The sequence below is a fragment of the Vigna angularis genome, chromosome 10, assembly GCF_016808095.1.
Source record: "Vigna angularis cultivar LongXiaoDou No.4 chromosome 10, ASM1680809v1, whole genome shotgun sequence".
NCBI classification, from domain to species: Eukaryota; Viridiplantae; Streptophyta; class Magnoliopsida; order Fabales; family Fabaceae; genus Vigna; species Vigna angularis.
The window spans coordinates 931142-949056 of NC_068979.1; the positions used below are offsets into that span (position 1 = coordinate 931142).

General features: G+C 35.8%; 3 protein-coding genes across 10 annotated transcripts; all 3 read left to right on the top strand.

Annotated features, from left to right (window-relative positions):
• Positions 1–1980, top strand: LOC108320895 (putative 12-oxophytodienoate reductase 11). Its single transcript, XM_017552489.2, has 5 exons — positions 1–268; positions 351–491; positions 570–700; positions 822–998; positions 1095–1980. The coding sequence occupies exons 1-5, from the start codon at positions 24–26 to the stop codon at positions 1697–1699; spliced, it is 1299 nt and encodes a 432-aa protein (XP_017407978.1). The 5' UTR covers positions 1–23; the 3' UTR covers positions 1700–1980.
• A 3414-nt stretch (positions 1981–5394) lies between these two features.
• On the top strand, positions 5395–10722 carry LOC108320894 (type IV inositol polyphosphate 5-phosphatase 7). Of its 7 annotated transcripts, XR_008245615.1 has the most exons (15): positions 5395–5689; positions 5941–6026; positions 6136–6234; positions 6423–6513; positions 6905–6979; positions 7111–7195; positions 7294–7398; positions 7479–8169; positions 8290–8483; positions 8558–8666; positions 8774–8922; positions 9081–9321; positions 9986–10076; positions 10180–10359; positions 10478–10722. XR_008245615.1 is itself a non-coding variant. In XM_052869345.1 (10 exons), the coding sequence occupies exons 1-10, from the start codon at positions 6205–6207 to the stop codon at positions 9304–9306; spliced, it is 1755 nt and encodes a 584-aa protein (XP_052725305.1). In that variant the 5' UTR covers positions 5700–6204; the 3' UTR covers positions 9307–9322. The 7 variants fall into 7 exon arrangements, 1 of the variants encoding a protein (XP_052725305.1); XR_008245613.1 differs by lacking the exon at positions 5941–6026 and having other exon boundaries at positions 6073–6234; XR_008245616.1 differs by lacking the exon at positions 5941–6026.
• Positions 10723–12861: 2139 nt separating this feature from the next.
• LOC108320898 (probable RNA helicase SDE3) lies at positions 12862–17897 on the top strand. Of its 2 annotated transcripts, none has more exons than XM_017552492.2 (5): positions 12862–13007; positions 13563–14372; positions 14468–14635; positions 15602–17050; positions 17309–17897. In XM_017552492.2, exons 2-5 carry the CDS (start codon positions 13596–13598, stop codon positions 17636–17638), a joined length of 2724 nt encoding a protein of 907 aa, XP_017407981.1. In that variant the 5' UTR covers positions 12862–13007; positions 13563–13595; the 3' UTR covers positions 17639–17897. The 2 variants fall into 2 exon arrangements, with proteins under 2 accessions (XP_017407981.1, XP_017407982.1); XM_017552493.1 differs by lacking the exon at positions 12862–13007 and adding an exon at positions 13014–13196.
• Positions 17898–17915: the final 18 nt, after the last annotated feature.

Sequence of the window (17915 nt, forward strand, 5' to 3'; positions counted from 1 at the left end):
GTGAGGGTTAAGCTGAATACGCAATGGCACACGTCACCCTTACCGCTCCTTCTTTCATTTTATTCTCTTCAAAATCGTTAATTCGTTTCTCTTCTATTTATAGCTCCACCTTTACATCCACCACCCCCACCTTCCACTTCAAATCTAATTCAAACAGAATCAACTTCAACCCTAACACCACCGCAATGGCCGCCGCCGCCGCTCCTTCTCACCAAACAATCCCTCTTCTCACTCCCTACAAGATGGGAAAATTCAATCTATCTCACAGGTAGCATGTCGCTTCGTTTCTATACCTCCATTCTTCCCCTTCTTGTTTCGATTCACTTCTTTATATTTCATCGTTTTTTCAGAGTTGTATTGGCACCGCTCTCCAGAGAGAGGTCCTACAACAACGTTCCGCAACCCCACGCCGTCCTGTATTATTCTCAGAGAACCTCCGACGGTGGCCTTCTCATTGCCGAAGCTACCGGAGTTTCCGACACTGCTCAAGGGTATTTATTACTCTTATTCTCATTCTTTCTCCGTCTTCGTCTTCGTGTAACACGTCTAATTCTCATCTCACCCTGAAGGTATCCCAACACGCCTGGCATATGGACCAAAGAGCAAGTGGAAGCGTGGAAACCCATCGTCGATGCCGTTCATGCCAAAGGCGGTGTCTTCTTTTGCCAGATTTGGCATGTAGGAAGGGTTTCGGATTCAAGTAATTTTTCCCTATTCTGATTTTTTTTTCTTTTACATATAATGTACTTAATCCAGGTTTGATTTCAAGTTTAATAAGGTTGGGTTCTTGATTGATTGACTGCATTCTGATTTTTGTACAGGTTATCAGCCGAATGGGCAAGCACCCATTTCTTCTACGGACAAGCCAATTCCACCAACGCCTCGAACTAACGGCCTTGGATATATCGAACACACGCCACCCCGCCGCCTGAGGACCGATGAAATTCCTCATATCGTCAATGACTTCAGAGTTGCTGCAAGGAATGCCATCGAAGCTGGTATGTAACTTTATTCGCATTTTGCTCCTACATATGCTTTTATCATTGCTTCACAAACTGACTACACTGACTTGCGTGTTGTTGTGGAAATTGTAGGTTTTGATGGGGTTGAGATCCACGGGGCACATGGGTACCTGCTTGATCAATTTTTGAAAGACCAGGCTAATGACCGAACAGATCAATACGGTGGATCCCTTGAGAACAGGTGCCGACTTCCTCTGGAGGTTGTTGAAGCTGTTGTCGATGAGGTGGGGGCTGATAGAGTTGGAATTAGGTTATCACCTTTTGCAGACTTTAACGATTGTGGTGACTCAAATCCACTACAACTGGGGCTTTACATGGTCAGTGCACTCAATAAGTATAACATTGTCTACTGTCACATGGTGGAACCCAGAATGGGAACTGTTGGAGGTCCAGATGAAAACCTGACGCCAATGAGAAAGGTCTTCAATGGCACTTTTATAGTTGCCGGAGGTTATGACCGGGAAGATGGGATCAAAGCCATTGCTGAAGACAGGGCTGATCTTGTTGCCTATGGCCGTTTGTTCTTGGCCAATCCAGATTTGCCAAAGAGATTTGCTCTCAATGCTCCTCTCAACAAGTATATTCGCCAGACATTCTACCACGAAGATCCTGATCCGCTTGTTGGGTACACTGATTACCCGTTTCTTGATGAAGAATCGAACGGTGTAGCATCATAGGGTTCTTACTAACCTTTTTTTCTCTCTACAAATTCCTTGCTATTTTCAATTTGGTTTGTGAGATTTTCATTCACATAATATTCTTGAGACACTCTGAATCCAGTTAACACATGTTCTAAGTTGTTAGGGCATTTAGTTTGTGGAACTATTGTTGTTGTAATGATGTCGCTGTAACCCCTGCATGTTTTGGGCAAAAGCGACGGCACCCTGTTTTTGCAATACTCTGTTTTGTTCTCTGAAACGAGTGCAGAGGGGAGACTTGTCTCCTCTTACTTTTGTAATCGTACTTAAAACGTGTGATTAGTGGTTTAAATAAACCAGACAATCATTACATAAACAAACAACTTTCTCCTTTGATTCTTGGATTAAAAAAAGACTATATTTCAACAGCGAGCCAAAATAGGAAATATGGGCAAAAGGTACCATGCGATGCTAAAATAAAGTAACTAATTACATATTCCAACCACCAAATCACATATGAAGACAAATCATTACACGACAACGTATTCAAGAGTAAAGTAGCTTAAATAAAATAGAATAAATAATAGGAACGCTTTTTCTGAACAATAGTAGAGAGTCTTGTTACAAAACAGAGTTGGAAAATGTATTTCTAGTTTTCCTTTTTTACATTAATATTTCAGTTTACTAAAAAAAGGAAATCCTTTTTTACATGAACAGTGGTTCATTCTGTTTGTTTTTTTTATGTAGTTCATTACTGGAAATGAATTTTTTCTTTCGACATTCTACATATTTAGTTGAGCTTGGGAGTTAGCTGATTTCTCGGTGTAACATAAAATAAAGTTTAAATCGTGATTAAGTAGGCACTGAATCCTCTTTGATTACTTGAATAGTATAAATACAGTAAAAAATAATATAAATAGATAAATACTGAAAATAAATTAGTTTATTTTCCTCTGAACTAAATTATTTCTTCGTTATATATATTATATATGTTTCGGTTGAATTGGTTCAAGGGTCGATCCTTCTTCTCTCGTCTAATCTTTTCCGAGAACACAATCCACTCTGACAGATGGTTGACCTGTAGAATACACTCTGACGCTCAAGTCAGATATGTTTTCAAGAGGTCTATATTTTATTAGAATAGAAAAGGATGTCTTTACCTGGGCTTAGGATAGAAAAAAATGTCTTTACCTGAGCTTAACCCTATATTTATAGAGCTTATGACAATCAAGCTCATTAATTCATATTTAACATGGCAATAAATCTAATAATACTTGCTAATATACCTGCTAATTGTCCATTAATACCATATTTTTATGCAATATGACATGTCAATCACTCATAAATAGCGTATATTCACATTTAATATGGTCATTAAACGTATTAATTGGCCATTAATGATATTTACATTTTCTCATTAGTTTGTTTGACAGCCGGTCGGTTGCCAGGTATAGTACATTAAGCCCGAAGGGGTTTAAATATGCCGGACGAATTTAAAGTGGCGGGAAAAAGTGATTACCTTTATGAATCACCGAGCGATGTGCTGTGGTTTGAGACCGAATGGCCGAATACTTGTGACCGCTCGGTTAAAGACCAGGAGCTCTCGGAGAGCGTTCCTTGGGTTTTGTGGACGAGAGTGAGAGTTCACGAACACTCTTCACCGCTTGGTTTAGGACCAGGAGCTCTCGGAGAGCGTTCCCTGGGTTTTGTGCCATCGCCCCGCAACTTGTGATTGGATGGAAATTGTTTGGCTTTATTCATACCAAAAGTGTAGACACGTAAAAATGTTTCGGTTGAATTGGTCCGAGGGTCAGTCGTCCTTCTCTCGTCCAATCTTTTCCAAGAACGCAATCCACTCCGACAGGTGGTTGACCTGCACAAGACACTCCGACGCTCAAATCAGATATGTTTCATAAAGATGTCTATATTTTATTAGGACTTGTAACAATCAAGTCCATTGATTAAGCATTAGTGTAATATATTTTTGGACCATATAACCTGTCAATCACTCATAAATACCGTATATTCGTTCTTAATATGGTCATTAATTATATCTACCTTTTTTGGTTTGCGCTTGTCGGACAGTTGATTGGTTGACTATTTTGGCTACTGATATCTCCTTCGCCGATCGGTCACCGGGTACAGTAGAATATATATATATATATATATATATATATATATATATATATATATTCTATTTAATGTTTATTGAGTCTTTTAACAAAGTGTAGAATTTTGCATGATATTGAATGGATGCTTGATATAAAGATTGAATTGGGTGCACTGAAAGACTAAATCAGGCAGTGATATAAGTTGTCTTGATCATGTCGGCCAGGGTTCATATGTACTAGCATGTGTCATTACTACTATATGTTTACAATCATTACAGCAATGTTTATAAAAGAGTCGGTTAAAAATATTGGAACGAGACGAAGTTCAAAAAGAATATGAAAAATTTAAACCAGAGCATTCAGTATTTATTTAATTCTCTTTTTTAAGTAATAAACTAGCTTTTTATAAGTTGACAAATCTGTATCTCTTTAATATTTTGATTATTTTGGAATATAAGTTTTTACCCTCTAAACCTATTTTTGGTCATATCAGATTCATCTCATTAAAAAATGATTTGTTCCTTTTAATATTATAACTATAGATATTCGTTTTTAAATAACTTTATCACTCTAGCATCGATGACAGCATCCCCTTATGACTTATTCTAGAAACAAAAAATCTCATACACAATTATGTATAGTGATAGCATCCCCTTATGACTCATTCAAAGTTATGTTCTCCAAAAGAAGATCTTGTTTATTTTAGGTTGCCAACAATACTCAAAGATAGAAGACAAATAGATTAAGACCACAACCCAAACTGTGGGCCCACTTTTTTTTCTTTAGACATTTTCAATTACCATATATGGCCCAAATTTCCTTACTCTTTGCCGCCCCCATTCTTTCTTTTTCTTCTCTGTGTCCTCAAATAATTCCAAAGAGCCAAATTAACAACGAATAAACGCAACAATACTCTCAAAATCTAGCAAAAAGTAAAAGTGTGTCACATCATCACATCACCAACTCTATTCCCTGAAGGTAAGGATAGAACCATGTTAGTGTTAGTGACTCCTTTCATTCATAAACAGATATATTATATTCTTCACACACTAATTTATTTCCAACTTTTTAGTCACTATAACACAAGTTTATGATGCTTAATAATCTACCAAACATTTTTGACACACTGTCATTGTTCGTTATTGCATCAGTTTCCTGAAGAAATTCACAGTTTTCGAAACTGAAACTAAATAGTGGTTCATTCTCTTTTGACAAAGTTCTTTATGGGAAAGAAATGCATGGATTATTGACTGTTTGAGGATTTCAAAAGCAGCAACTTGGACGGCGCCCGAGACTGTAAAGAAGAGAAAAACTCACAAAATGGTTCTCTTTTTTTCTTTTTTTTTCCTTTACTTTTCTATTTATCAACGGAGCATAAATTACTGAACAAGTGTTTATTTTTCCAGTTTCACGATAAAAATTGTGAAATATAGAACTTGTGTTTCACGTGGATGTATCAATTTTTAAAGTGAGATTTACCAGATTGATGCCTTTCCAACCAATGACAGCATACTATCTATGAATCTATATTCTATCACAAATCCATGGAAATATAAGACAGGACAGAATCAATTTTTGGAGTACCATGTAACAAGCTGTGCTACAAACGTTCCTTGTCTAACAAAAGACTAAGAAAAAATACACACACATTTCACATAGGTAGAGACAGATACGTTTTCCAAATTAATAGATATATCACAACCACCCTTTTATCTTTTTCCACGTTCAACTGCTTTTGCTTTGGTCGGAAGACCGAAACGGGAAGAAAGATTACAGCTATAAGATACTGGTAGATCTCACTCACTTTGCTGAACAGGGGCAGTCTTTGTTCATCTGACCAAAACGTTAAAGCTAAACGACCTGTTCTGCCCCCTTCATCTTTGCCTTGTCTTCAACTGAGATGTTGCCATTTTAAAAAGTAAATATATTTAACCCTCACAGTACTTTATTCTGTTCAAATTTGATACTTGGTGGTTGTTGCAGAGAACGAGGCAGTGAGTTTTTCCCAAGAGAGAGAAACACATCTCTCTCTCTCTCTATTGCTTTGCTTGTCGTATTGTCTTGTTCCTCGTCTCATTTAAAGGCATTAAATACTTAAAGGCGTTGCCTTTCTTTCTAGTTGGTGACATATTTACAGGGACCTTGTTTTCTTGTTCTTAAATTTTCAAGGGTGTGGTTGTGGCATCACAAGAGCGAAACAGAACATCACGTTCACCCATTCTGCTGTCTCTCCCTTTCTCCTTTGTTGTTCTCAAGTTGAGAAGCTTACGAGAGTTTGTTATTGTTTCTATTTTCACAAAGGGTTTCACAAGAGAATTTTGCTTCTTCAATTGTTGAGAATTTCGGGTCGCTTTTGGATTGCAGCATTTTCTTAATCTGTACTGGAGTACAACGTAGCATACTTGAGGGGCTGTGTGAGGTGCAAGATTAACAATGAGAGACGAGAATTCCAAGAAAAGCAAGGTTTTTATTTTACCCTATTGTTGTTGACTCAACTCTGCTGCTGAAAAAAAATAAAAATTTCTCCTTTCGTTTGTCGGTTTCATTTTATGTTCTCCTGGGAAATGAAATTCTACATTTTGATTGTGTAATTTGCATATTTCAATCTTTGGCAACTTGTTAACTGTTTTGTGTGTTTGGGCCTGGTGAAGCTCTCATGGTCGAAGAGAATGGTGAGAAAGTTCTTCAATATCAAAAGCAAAGAGGAGGACTCCTGCCAATCAAATGGTGGTGCTTATGGAGGTTGGTGTTTTTGTTTTGTTTCCTTCAAAAAAGTTACTTTCCAAAGTGATCGTTTTCAACTAAAGTTGGGCACTAACATGCACATGCTTCAATCCATTGAGATGCTAACGCATTGTGGGGGTGAAATTAAGGGAAGTAAAAGAAAGTAATGCCATTCAGGAAAACGATGAATTGAAGCTAAAGTTCTAGCCGATTCTGTTTTTTTAAATCTACAACGAAGTTTGCCAGATTTTGATTGAATTTTTATAATCACAGATTCGTGCAAGCTTGTTTTAAACTACTCTTGTTAATGAAATCCGTTTTTGGTTGCATTCCTAGTTTTCTTTCTCCACGATTTTTTAACCTCTTATGAATTATAATTTGATGCATTGTAACTTAATTCCTTCTCCAGGAGGTGACGTACAATACAGAAGCAGGAAAAGCTTCTCCGACAGAGAGCCTTGCACAATCAAAAAGAGCAAAACAGGTACAGAATTACGAAGTACCCAAATCCTTTCTTTGAATAATTACCCATTTGAAAATTTTCTTCCTTTTCTCTTGTTCTTTTTAGCTTAACATTTGTAAAAGGTGTTTAAAATCCCTCATTGTATTGTGCAGAGAAGATTGGCAGGAACACGGAGCAGGTCAGGCGAGGCAGAGTTAGTCTTGACCATCCTCGAATTGTCGATGTCCATAACTACAGGTATGCTTTTTCTTTGACCTTACATTTTCACCAGGAAAAACAAATCTAGCTTTGATGACTCCAATTTCTGATGAGTGCTTCTCTTACTTTATGAACAGCGTTTTTGTTGCTACGTGGAATGTGGCTGGAAGATCTCCACCGAGAAATTTGAGTATAGATGATTTGCTTCATGCCTCACCACCTGCAGATATTTATGTTCTTGGGTAGGATTTGGTACTATTTAAGGTCATGTTTTTTCCAAGCAACCTTAATACTAGTTGTTAACGACACATTTGCGTTACAGATTTCAAGAGGTAGTTCCCTTGAATGTTGGTAACATCTTAGGCGCTGAAGACAACGGCCCTGCCAAAAAATGGCTTGCTCTCATTGGAAGAACCTTAAACAATCTTCCTGGTTCTAGTGGAGGTGGTGGGTATTATACACCGTCTCCACTGCCTCAGCCAGTGGTAGAATTAAATGTAGATTTTGAGGGATCGGCTAGGCAGAAGAATTCCTCACTCTTCCATCGTAGATCGTTCCAGACAACTTCTAGCAGCTGGGGAATTGACAATGATCCTTCAACTACGCAGCCTCGACTAGATCGAAGATTCAGTGTTTGTGATCGTGTAATGTTTGGTCAGAGGAAAAGTGACTTCGATCCCAGCTTCAGATGGGGTTATAGGCCCAGTGACTATTCCAGAGCAAGTGACTACTCCAGACCCAGTGACTACTCAAGATGGAGTTCATCTGATGATGACAATGCCCTTGGAGATTCGCCAAACACAGTCTTATTTTCACCATTGTCTCATGGTGGGCCTGCCTCTACCGAAGATGGATATGGCATGCCAAGGCGTTCCAGGTACTGCCTTGTTGCAAGTAAGCAAATGGTAGGAATATTTCTTACCATATGGGTGAGGAGTGAATTGAAGGATCATGTTCGAAACATGAAAGTGTCATGTGTTGGCAGAGGATTGATGGGTTATCTTGGAAACAAGGTAGTTTTAATTCAGTCATCATTGTCCTTGTTTTAACTTTTCGTTTCATATACTGATGGAAAATGTGTTGAATGATTTAAATATGTTGACATGAGAGCTATTCTGCCTGTGTATTTTCAGGGATCCATCTCAATTAGCATGTCTCTACATGAAACAAGCTTTTGCTTCATTTGTAGCCACTTAACCTCAGGACAGAAAGAGGGTGATGAACTGAGAAGAAATTCTGATGTGATAGAGATTCTTAAGAAGACAAGGTTTCCTCGTGTTCATGGTCCTGAAAATGAGAAGTCTCCGGAGACAATCCTCGAGCATGAGTAAGAACTTCCTTTAGAGATTCTTGAATTTGCCTATTTTGCATCATGTTTTAACTTTGGATTCATTTCCTTAGTCGAATTATATGGCTTGGAGACTTGAATTATCGAATTGTCCTCTCCTACCGTTCTGCTAAGGCTCTTGTTGAGATGCAAAACTGGAGAGCACTATTGGAGAACGACCAGGTACATTTACACAGCTCTAATTTCTAATTTCTCTTTTACCTTCAACTGGATTGCTGGCAAACAAAAACAATCGATGTTAACATCTATCTATATTGTTCTTTTTGCAGTTGAGAATAGAACAAAAGAGAGGTCGTGCATTTGTCGGATGGAATGAAGGAAAGATTTATTTTCCTCCAACTTACAAGTATTCAACAAATTCAGATAGATATGCAGGAGATGACATGCATCCAAAGGAGAAAAGGCGAACACCTGCTTGGTAAGATCATCTTCTGTCACCTAACCAAAGAAATAAGAATTAAGAAGAAACATCCCAACCCCATAAAGGCTATAAAATCAGCAATTATGGAAAGATTATTTTTTCAATGTTGCAACTTATTTCAACTCATTCCAATGTGAATATGTTCCTTTTTATAGGTGTGATCGGATACTGTGGTATGGAGAAGGTCTCCATCAATTATCCTATGTCCGTGGAGAATCAAGGTTTTCAGATCACAAGCCAGTTTATGGCATATTTTCGGCTGAGGTTGAGGCAAATCATGGAAGGTTGAAGAAAAGTGTGAGCTGTTGTTCCAGGAACCGAATCGAGGTGGAAGAACTCTTGCCATATTCCACTGGATATACCGAACTTAGTTTTTTCTGATATATGGGATTTCAGGTACATTCTCAATTCCAAAAACACAAGATTCTTGCTTTTGTGGCAAGCTTAGGTACCTAAAATGATCTTTTTTATGGAAAATTCTTGCACATGGCATGTGCAAAGCAATGACCCCCTTCCTTCCCCAAAGGGCTATCTATGAGGCCTTTTTCTTATTTTATATTATTGGTTAGACCACAAGTACAAAGGTTCAGAAGCTGCAACTGCAACTGAGTTATATTATATTTGAGCACAATAGTCTGGATTTTGATGTGTTAAATTAAATCCTACTAGTTTTACCTTTCTTTTCAATATACTCAAACTGATTTCTTCGATCCGTTAGTCAAAATAATCAGAATGTGTTCACTGCATAGTCTTCTGATGAGTCTGTCTCAACCTTTTCTGCTTTTATGTCCTTCCCCCTCCTCCCCTGTTACTGTCATCACAATTGTTTACCGAAAAATGATTCTTTCACACACCTAAATTTTTTACATTCATTTGACAGTGTCTTTTCTTACTTTTTACTCTATTCTTTCTTGGAAAAATACAAAAGTTTACACTTTTATGACTATTTTACCATTATACTCTGTGTCAAATGAACGGAAAAATGTGTCATGATACCATTACTCTTATTTACACTCTACGAAATACAAAATCTTACATGCATGCACCTATCACTGTTCAGGACTTGGTCAACAAGCCGGAGTCACCTCACTTTGAAGAATGTTATTTATGGAGATTGATAGAAACAACCCATTTCCCACATACCGAAAAAGGTTAATTCTTTTCTTGTTTCTGCTTTTTTTCTCAACCTCTTTTGTCTAATTTGAACTTTAACTTTTTCATTGTGAGGTGCTAACATGTAATATTTTTATACAGTCATGCCTTGCCTAACCCATGATCAGTACAAGTTACTCATCATCATCATCATCTCGTTAGCATCTCACGCCAGCTTAAATACTGTGCAACTGTGCATTATCTGATAGCCAATTAACAAACACACAACTTTACATGTCTCAAAACCCTCTGTGTTCATTGGCACTCTTGCACAATCATTGGGTACTACGTCATTCTTTTCTTGTTAATGTTGTCTTCTATTTTTAAATGTTACTAGTGAGACGCACGCCGCACGCATACTCATGATCAAACCTTTTCTTTTTTCTTTTTTGTTGTGCAGGAGGCGGAAAGAGACCATTTTTTTATTTAGTTAATGATTCTTTAGTTGTTTTTTGAGAATGTTCATGATGGCTGAATGAAGTTGAAAAGTTCGTCAACATAATCATTAGGCTACTAACTTTTTTGTCCCGAGTGCAGAAAAAACATGAATTTTGATTGATGTATACTATATATTGATTGCTACAGTGATGAAAAAGAAAATGTAATTACAGAGATAAAGGAAATTTGTAGCTAATTATAGATTTATCTGATAAAGGTGTCTTTGATATCAAATAAGATTCCTCTGCTGCTGCGTGCTCTTTTTTCTATTGTTGTGATCATTAACAAACTCGAAAGGCTTAAATGGCTTTTACATGGAGATTCTGATTCTGGTAAATTTAATAAATAAGTTATCCAGTCATATAATTAATCTGTAGGAACTGTCAAACTCGTAACAGGCAAGAACATTGATTAAACTTTTGAAATAAGAAAAGAAAATCAAACCAATTATGGTATTAAATTTGATGAGCTTTTGGTAGAAGTAAAAAGGAGAGAAAGAAAGGTTTAATGATGGTTTTAATTACAGTGTTCTCTACTTTTCATCAAATTTGTTGTTGAAGAAGCAACAAAACAATAAGTGTAGCTTGCATGTGTTATGAGAGTGTTCCTTGTGAGCTTGATTTTAAAGAAATAGATAGAGTTTTGATAGAGACATTGCAGGCTGCATATGAACTGGAAAAGGTTCTCTGTAATATGACTTTTCGTAGTGCTGCTCTACTTCTTCAATCACACCATAAATTGTTTCATCCGGCACCTTCCTTCAATCATTTCATTTTATATATATATATTTTTTAAAATTTCAAAACTATCATTATTAATTAAAAAAATTCATTAAATTTTGAAAATCCAATGAAAATTTTTTCAAAATTTTTAATAGATTTCAAAATCGGTTGAAGTCTTTAAAAAAATCTTTATGTAATATCTAAGATTATTTTTGAAAATTAGAGATAAAAGATGAAATAATTGGAGTTATAGAATGAAACAACCCCATTATGTGACCATTTTTTGGACCACAACTTTTATAGTAAAAATCTGACTATGGACAAAAATGGTGATTTAGGTTGGGAATGAATGAGACATTAGGAAAATAATCTCTTAAAAGAACGCTGAAAACTGTATCATTCAATTTAGGTTATAAGTTTCTAGTTTAATCCTGTATTGATATTATACAGTTAGTTATAGATTTAAATACGGGCTTTGGCCAATGGGCTGACCTGCCAAGCCCATCACACAAATGAATTATGATCTCAATAATTATTAATATGATTTTATTTTATTTAGAAGACAAAAAGTTTTCATAAGTATTATACAATTAGAATTGATAATTTATTTTATGTATACAAAATTACATAAAAAATAATTAAATAATAAAATATTTGTAAGGTTGTTGTACCGTTTATATTTCTTTTTAATAGTTTGTATTTCATTTTAATGCTGTTAAAACTTAAAATATAATTAAACATAAACAAACTTAAATCAACATAGAAGAAAACAACAAACGAAAAGAAAAAGAAAGTAAACAACTCAATATATCAACTATCATAAAATAATTTAAAAAATGTTAGAAATTTCAAATAGATTTTTTTTTTCAAGAATTAAAAACCATATATTTTAAACGTTTCAAGCCTTCACCTTTCAAATCGTCATATTTTAAATTTTTACTGAGAAACAATATTCAAGTATTAAAGAGATTTTTTATTTGTTTATTGATAAAGACATTATAAATTCTAAAGTGTTTGTTTGTATTTATAAAATGATTATAAACATAAAAAATAAAAATGATAGTTTAGTCTTTGGAAAAAAATGTTATATGAATTTATATTGATTTAATTAATGAAATTACTTATTTTAGATTTCATTTTGTAGTCAATAAATGTAGTGTAATCAAGGGTTAGCATTCCTTCTTTTTATCATACCGTACTCATAACTATTGGCTTCATGTTAACTTATAGTTATTTAAGTTTCTTTTATTGCAATGTTAGGCTTATATAAAAATTTATGCTTTCAAATTTACTTTTATTTAAATTTAAATCCATATCTTAGAGAGATTCTTTAGATAATTTGAATGATTCTATTCTTCCTTGAATGACCAAAGTCAAACATTTATGTTATGAAAGAAATTTTCTATCATATAGTTTTTATTTTCTAAGAAATCACCGTATATATCTCTATGGTGATTTTTAGATACTTTGATATTCCTATGAAGATATCTAAAAATAAACAAATTATATACATACATGTAACGTCACATGTAACCATTTACATGTGTACACGCACGTAAAAAAAACCATATAAAGTAGTTTTAGGTTTAAGGTAATAATAATATATAACAATAATTATTTTAAAAATCAGAGTAAGAAAAATGAAAAAAGAAAAAAACAACTGAACGATGAAAAGCTGGGAGTTGAATAGGTTCATTTGACAGTGGCTATGGAGTGTAAAGAATGAGGGATTTCGCAAAGTTTATCTTTTTTCCAAACTTGGTTGCTAAGGTAAGGAAAAAGGGAAAGGAGGAGTTTGATCATTCCAAAACCCTCTTTCTTCTTTACAATGCGATTTTCATGTCAACCCTTTCACTCTATTACTGTCTTCACCATTGTTGTTGTTTCAGATTGTTCATTCATTTACTTGATCCTTCGTTTTCCATTTTATGCTCTTAACCCATGCAGCTTCAATTTTAGGTATTACTTGTACGATTGGTCAAGCATAAGATTATATCTGTTGTAGGATGATAATTTAGTTTAAGCTGTACTGAATGGAAATTAGGTTATGTAATTTAAGAATGAATTTGGATTTCCATTTACTCAACAGGGAGAGTAAAGCACAGATTTTTAATGCACTGTGTCTGTTTCTCTCGTGGTATGAACCTCTTATTGTAAAAGGAAATACTTGCGATCCACTTCGGTATATTTACGAGTCTGTTTTGTAGTTTACTCGAGGGGAACGAAACTTTGTCGTTTTGTGGTTTCCCTTTCTCATATTTTCTTGTGTTGTTGGTTTGGCTGAAATGTTGTGTTGTATTTATTTTTGGGTAATGATTTGTGTAGAGACAACTTTGAGGCGGTGTAGGGCAGTTTCCGATGAGTACTGCCGGGTGGTCAGATGAGGAACGCTCTGTCATTGGAGATACGGCTGAAATTGGGTTTCTAGATTTTGAGGAAGAGAAATCTGTTTGCAGTTACTTTGATTATGAAGGGGTTCCAGTTGTTGTATCTGCCCCATTTCCATTTGTGGAAGGCAAGCCTCAATCTGTATTTATAGGGGACACTGCTGTGGATTTAATAACCATTAGGAATACTACTGATGAACCAGTGGACCTGTGGAGTGTTCATATTTTTGCCTCAAATCCTACGGACAGTTTCACTCTCTCTCTTACAGAACCTCTACCGGAAAATTCAAATGCAGAAGGAGAACAGAGCTGCTTAGAATCTTTCTCTTTGGAGGACAGGGTGCTTCAACCTCGTGAAAACTTGAAAGTATGGCTGTCTTGCAAGACAAAAGAAATTGGCATGTGTTCATCAGTCATATATTTTGATGCTGGAGATGAAAAAATTGAAAGGGTGGTTTTCCTCTTAGTTGAAGACAAAATCTCCAAGTCTTTGGCTTCTAAGAGGCCCTATTCAAGAGCAAAGAAAAAGGACAAATTTGTTGTGGATAATTATGTTCCAGGTTCACGTCCTGCAGGGAAGCCAACTCGAAGATACATAAATAGGCTTCCGAAATATCACATTCCCAGGGACATGAGAGAGTTGCTTGAGAATAATCAGATCCCTCAAGTTGTTGAAGAAGGTCTTACTAGAAGGACTTATTCATCTTATTTCAAAACATTAATAATAATGGAAGAGATCCAGTTGGAGGTGATCTTATTTTCTATACTTTAAGTTGCTATAAGTCATAAAAAACCTACTGATCTTGTTTCTTTTAATTCATTGTCTCTGACTTCTACTTTCAGGAAGACATGAGGATTTATGATATGGAATCTATATCGATGAGAAAGAGGAACAATCGATTTTTGTCTATGGAGGTTCCTGGGCTTGCTGAGAGAAGACCATCTCTGGTTCATGGGGATTATATATTTGTTAAGCTCGCATATGATAATAGCAACAGACAGCCTTATCAGGTTTGGTCCTTGTATATCTTCTTTGTGTGATAAGAGCCTGATCTGGTAGATCATAAAAGCACATGTCTTTTTGATAGTGTTATCTTGATCATCGGCCATAGAATGACATCTCATTTGTGTTGATATTTGTATGATGGAGATATTTGTAATGTATAAGTCATCTTCCCTATCTACGGCACAACTCTTGCATTTCATCTCTGCATTTCAGGGCAGCTAAGATAGATTAAACCACTCTTGCAGTGATTTTCCTGAGTGTAGGTTGTAAACCTTGAATAAAATTAAAGCCAGATATTATTACGAAATTGTTGAATAAAAAAAGTGATCACTTTGTCTAATAGATTTGACATGTCTATCCTTTTTTCTCTTGCACCCATGCTAGTCTTCTGGGATCCAATTGTGGGGGATGGAATGGAAAGCAAACTGTTTATTTTCATGTGTATGAACATTGAAACAATTTAGAAAAATAAAATAAAAGCTTGATAAAAGAAAGAAGAAACAGATAGGGACTTTTTTTTTACTTGACGGCACGACCTAGACATAATAGTCTGCAGAAAATGCAGTATATGAATTGCAATATCCAATCGAATGAAGACAAGTTCAGCAACGAGGACAAGATGTTGTATTGATTTGCATGATTATAATTGTGAAACGATTTCTATAACCATGTGTATGATCTTTGGAGAAATCTAACGTGCTGTTTATTTTGAGGAAATGATTGCATTACATTTGGCAGCTTAATGAGATAATATTTTAAAAATTAATCAATCATTTCCCAGAATTCAATTATTTGTATACAAGCAACTTTGTCTAAATAGGGGAATTCTGTTATTCATTAATTTTGTACATCTTTTATTTTTCAGTCCTAAATATATAATTATCAAATTTACTTTCCATTATTCTACAAATGTATTTATCATTTACAGTTAACACTCTTCTCTCAGTAAAATTGTATGTGAATTTCTCCAGGGCTTTATCCACCGAGTTGAAGCTGATGAAATTTATTTGAAGTTTGATCCTGAATTTCACTTTTACCACAAGGACGAAAATACATATGATGTTCACTTCACCTATAACAGGATCAATATGAGAAGGCTATATCAAGCAGCTGAGGCAGCAGAAAACTTGGGTACCGACATCCTCTTTCCATCTACATCAATAAAGAGACACATTAAAACTGCTGCTCTAGTACCCATATCTGGTACTTTTAACGAGGAGCAAATTTGTTCAATCAAAATGATTCTTGGTTGCAAAGGTGCACCACCTTATTTGATTCATGGACCCCCTGGTACGGGAAAGACAAGGACAATAGTAGAAGCAATCCTGCAGCTCTACAAATATCACAAGAATGCTCGGATTCTTGTGTGTGCACCCTCAAATAGTGCAGCAGACTACATACTGGAGAGACTCCTTACTCAACAGGACATTGAGTTGCGAGAAAATGAAATATTCAGGCTCAATGCATCTACTAGGCCATACGAAGATGTTAAACCTGAAATTATCCGCTTCTGCTTCTTTGATGATATGGTATTTAAGTGTCCCCCAGTGAACGCCCTCAGTTATTATAAGATCATAATATCCACATATATGAGTGCGTCTCTTCTTTATGCTGAAGATCTTGCCCGTGGTCACTTTTCCCATATTTTTTTGGACGAGGCTGGCCAAGCTTCTGAACCTGAAACCTTGATCCCTGTATCCCACCTCTGCACAATGAAAACTGTTGTTGTTCTGGCTGGAGACCAATTGCAATTGGGTCCAGTAATATATTCCAAGAAAGCAGATGAGTTTGGTTTGGGGGTTTCATATATGGAACGATTGTCTCAACTCCAGCTATATGCCAGTGGAGATACTAACTATGTAACACGATTGATTCGGAACTATCGATGTCACCCAGCAATATTGCATCTTCCTTCAAAGTTGTTCTATTATGGGGAATTGCTTGCTTGTAGAGATTCCACAACTTTCCTGACGATGGGGGAGTTGCTACCTAATAAGGAATTTCCTATTCTTTTCTATGGCATCCAAGGATGCGATGAAAGAGAAGGAAATAACCCATCGTGGTTTAACCGCATTGAAGTCAGTAAGGTTATAGAACTTGTCAGTAGACTGATTGCAGGAGGGAACATAAAGGAGAAAAACATTGGCATAATAACTCCATATAGGCAACAAGTGTCAAAAATAAAACAGACACTTGAAAATCTAGATATGCCTGACATCAAAGTGGGTAGTGTCGAGCAATTCCAAGGACAAGAGATGGAGGTTATTATCATATCAACAGTTCGATCAACTATCAAACATAACGAGTTTGACAGAGTCCACTGTCTTGGCTTTTTGAGCAATTATAGAAGGTTTAACGTGGCTATAACTCGTGCTATATCATTGCTGGTTATAATTGGGAATCCGCATATAATCTGCAAGGTAATTTCCTTTCACCCAACAAATTGTGACTATCTTAATTATCCATAAGAAGAAAAAAATTGGATAATCCCAAAGGAACCCAACTACCAAAAGCTCTCTAATATAGCCAAAAAGTTGAGTGAGTAAAAAAACGACTTATGTGGTACTTCTACTTCCATCATTCACTTCATTAATTGTTCAGTTTATCTCTTTAGCAGGATAATTATGGTTACAAAATATTAAAACAATGAATAATTTTTCTTCATTATCATTTGGCAGGATGACTATTGGAGCCAAATGTTGTGGTACTGTGTGGACAATTCATCTTACCAGGGTTGTTCTCTTCCTGAGAGGGTGGAACCTTATGACGATGAAGACGCTGAAGAGAACCCATACTCGACTGAAGATAATGCGTGGCCCTCAAATAACGCAGAATGGGGTCAAGATTCATCAAACAATGCAGAATGGGGTCAAGATTCATCAAACAATGCAGAATGCGGTCAAGATTCATCAAACAATGCAGAATGGGGCCAAGATTCTTCCCAGATAGGGCTCCCTAAACCTGTTACCAATGAAGCTGAGTGGTCTGATGGCTGGAGAAGTAATTAATCCAGCACGTCGGACTACTTGGACTTTATATTTTAATGTCTATATTCCATTTTTTTCTGTTTATATTCCTTACGTTCTGTTAGATACCAGATTCTGAATTCCCCCTGGTTTTGTGCAAGTTCAGCTTTTAGGTGATGCTGCTGGAACTTGGTTTTCTCAATGACTTTATCACCAGAAAAGGGTTTCTGCGATCTTAATCTGGTGTTTGGCCGACACTGGATAAAGAAAATGAAATAATAAAGGGTTTTTTTTGGATGAATTTATGTTAAAATTACTC

What these genes read in the sequence shown, in the direction of transcription:
- LOC108320895 (XM_017552489.2), top strand. Translation starts at nt 24, where the DNA reads ATGGCACACGTCACCCTTACCGCTCCTTCTTTCATTTTATTCTCTTCA. An exon ending in AAATTCAATCTATCTCACAG is followed by an intron (nt 269 to 350) that starts GTAGCATGTCGC and finishes TCGTTTTTTCAG; the next exon opens with AGTTGTATTGGCACCGCTCT. An exon ending in AGGAAGGGTTTCGGATTCAA is followed by an intron (nt 701 to 821) that starts GTAATTTTTCCC and finishes ATTTTTGTACAG; the next exon opens with GTTATCAGCCGAATGGGCAA.
- LOC108320894 (XM_052869345.1), top strand. Translation starts at nt 6,205, where the DNA reads ATGAGAGACGAGAATTCCAAGAAAAGCAAG. An exon ending in TGGGTTATCTTGGAAACAAG is followed by an intron (nt 8,170 to 8,289) that starts GTAGTTTTAATT and finishes GTGTATTTTCAG; the next exon opens with GGATCCATCTCAATTAGCAT. An exon ending in GAGACAATCCTCGAGCATGA is followed by an intron (nt 8,484 to 8,557) that starts GTAAGAACTTCC and finishes TCATTTCCTTAG; the next exon opens with TCGAATTATATGGCTTGGAG.
- LOC108320898 (XM_017552492.2), top strand. Translation starts at nt 13,596, where the DNA reads ATGAGTACTGCCGGGTGGTCAGATGAGGAACGCTCTGTCATTGGAGAT. An exon ending in TGGAAGAGATCCAGTTGGAG is followed by an intron (nt 14,373 to 14,467) that starts GTGATCTTATTT and finishes TTCTACTTTCAG; the next exon opens with GAAGACATGAGGATTTATGA. An exon ending in GCAACAGACAGCCTTATCAG is followed by an intron (nt 14,636 to 15,601) that starts GTTTGGTCCTTG and finishes GAATTTCTCCAG; the next exon opens with GGCTTTATCCACCGAGTTGA.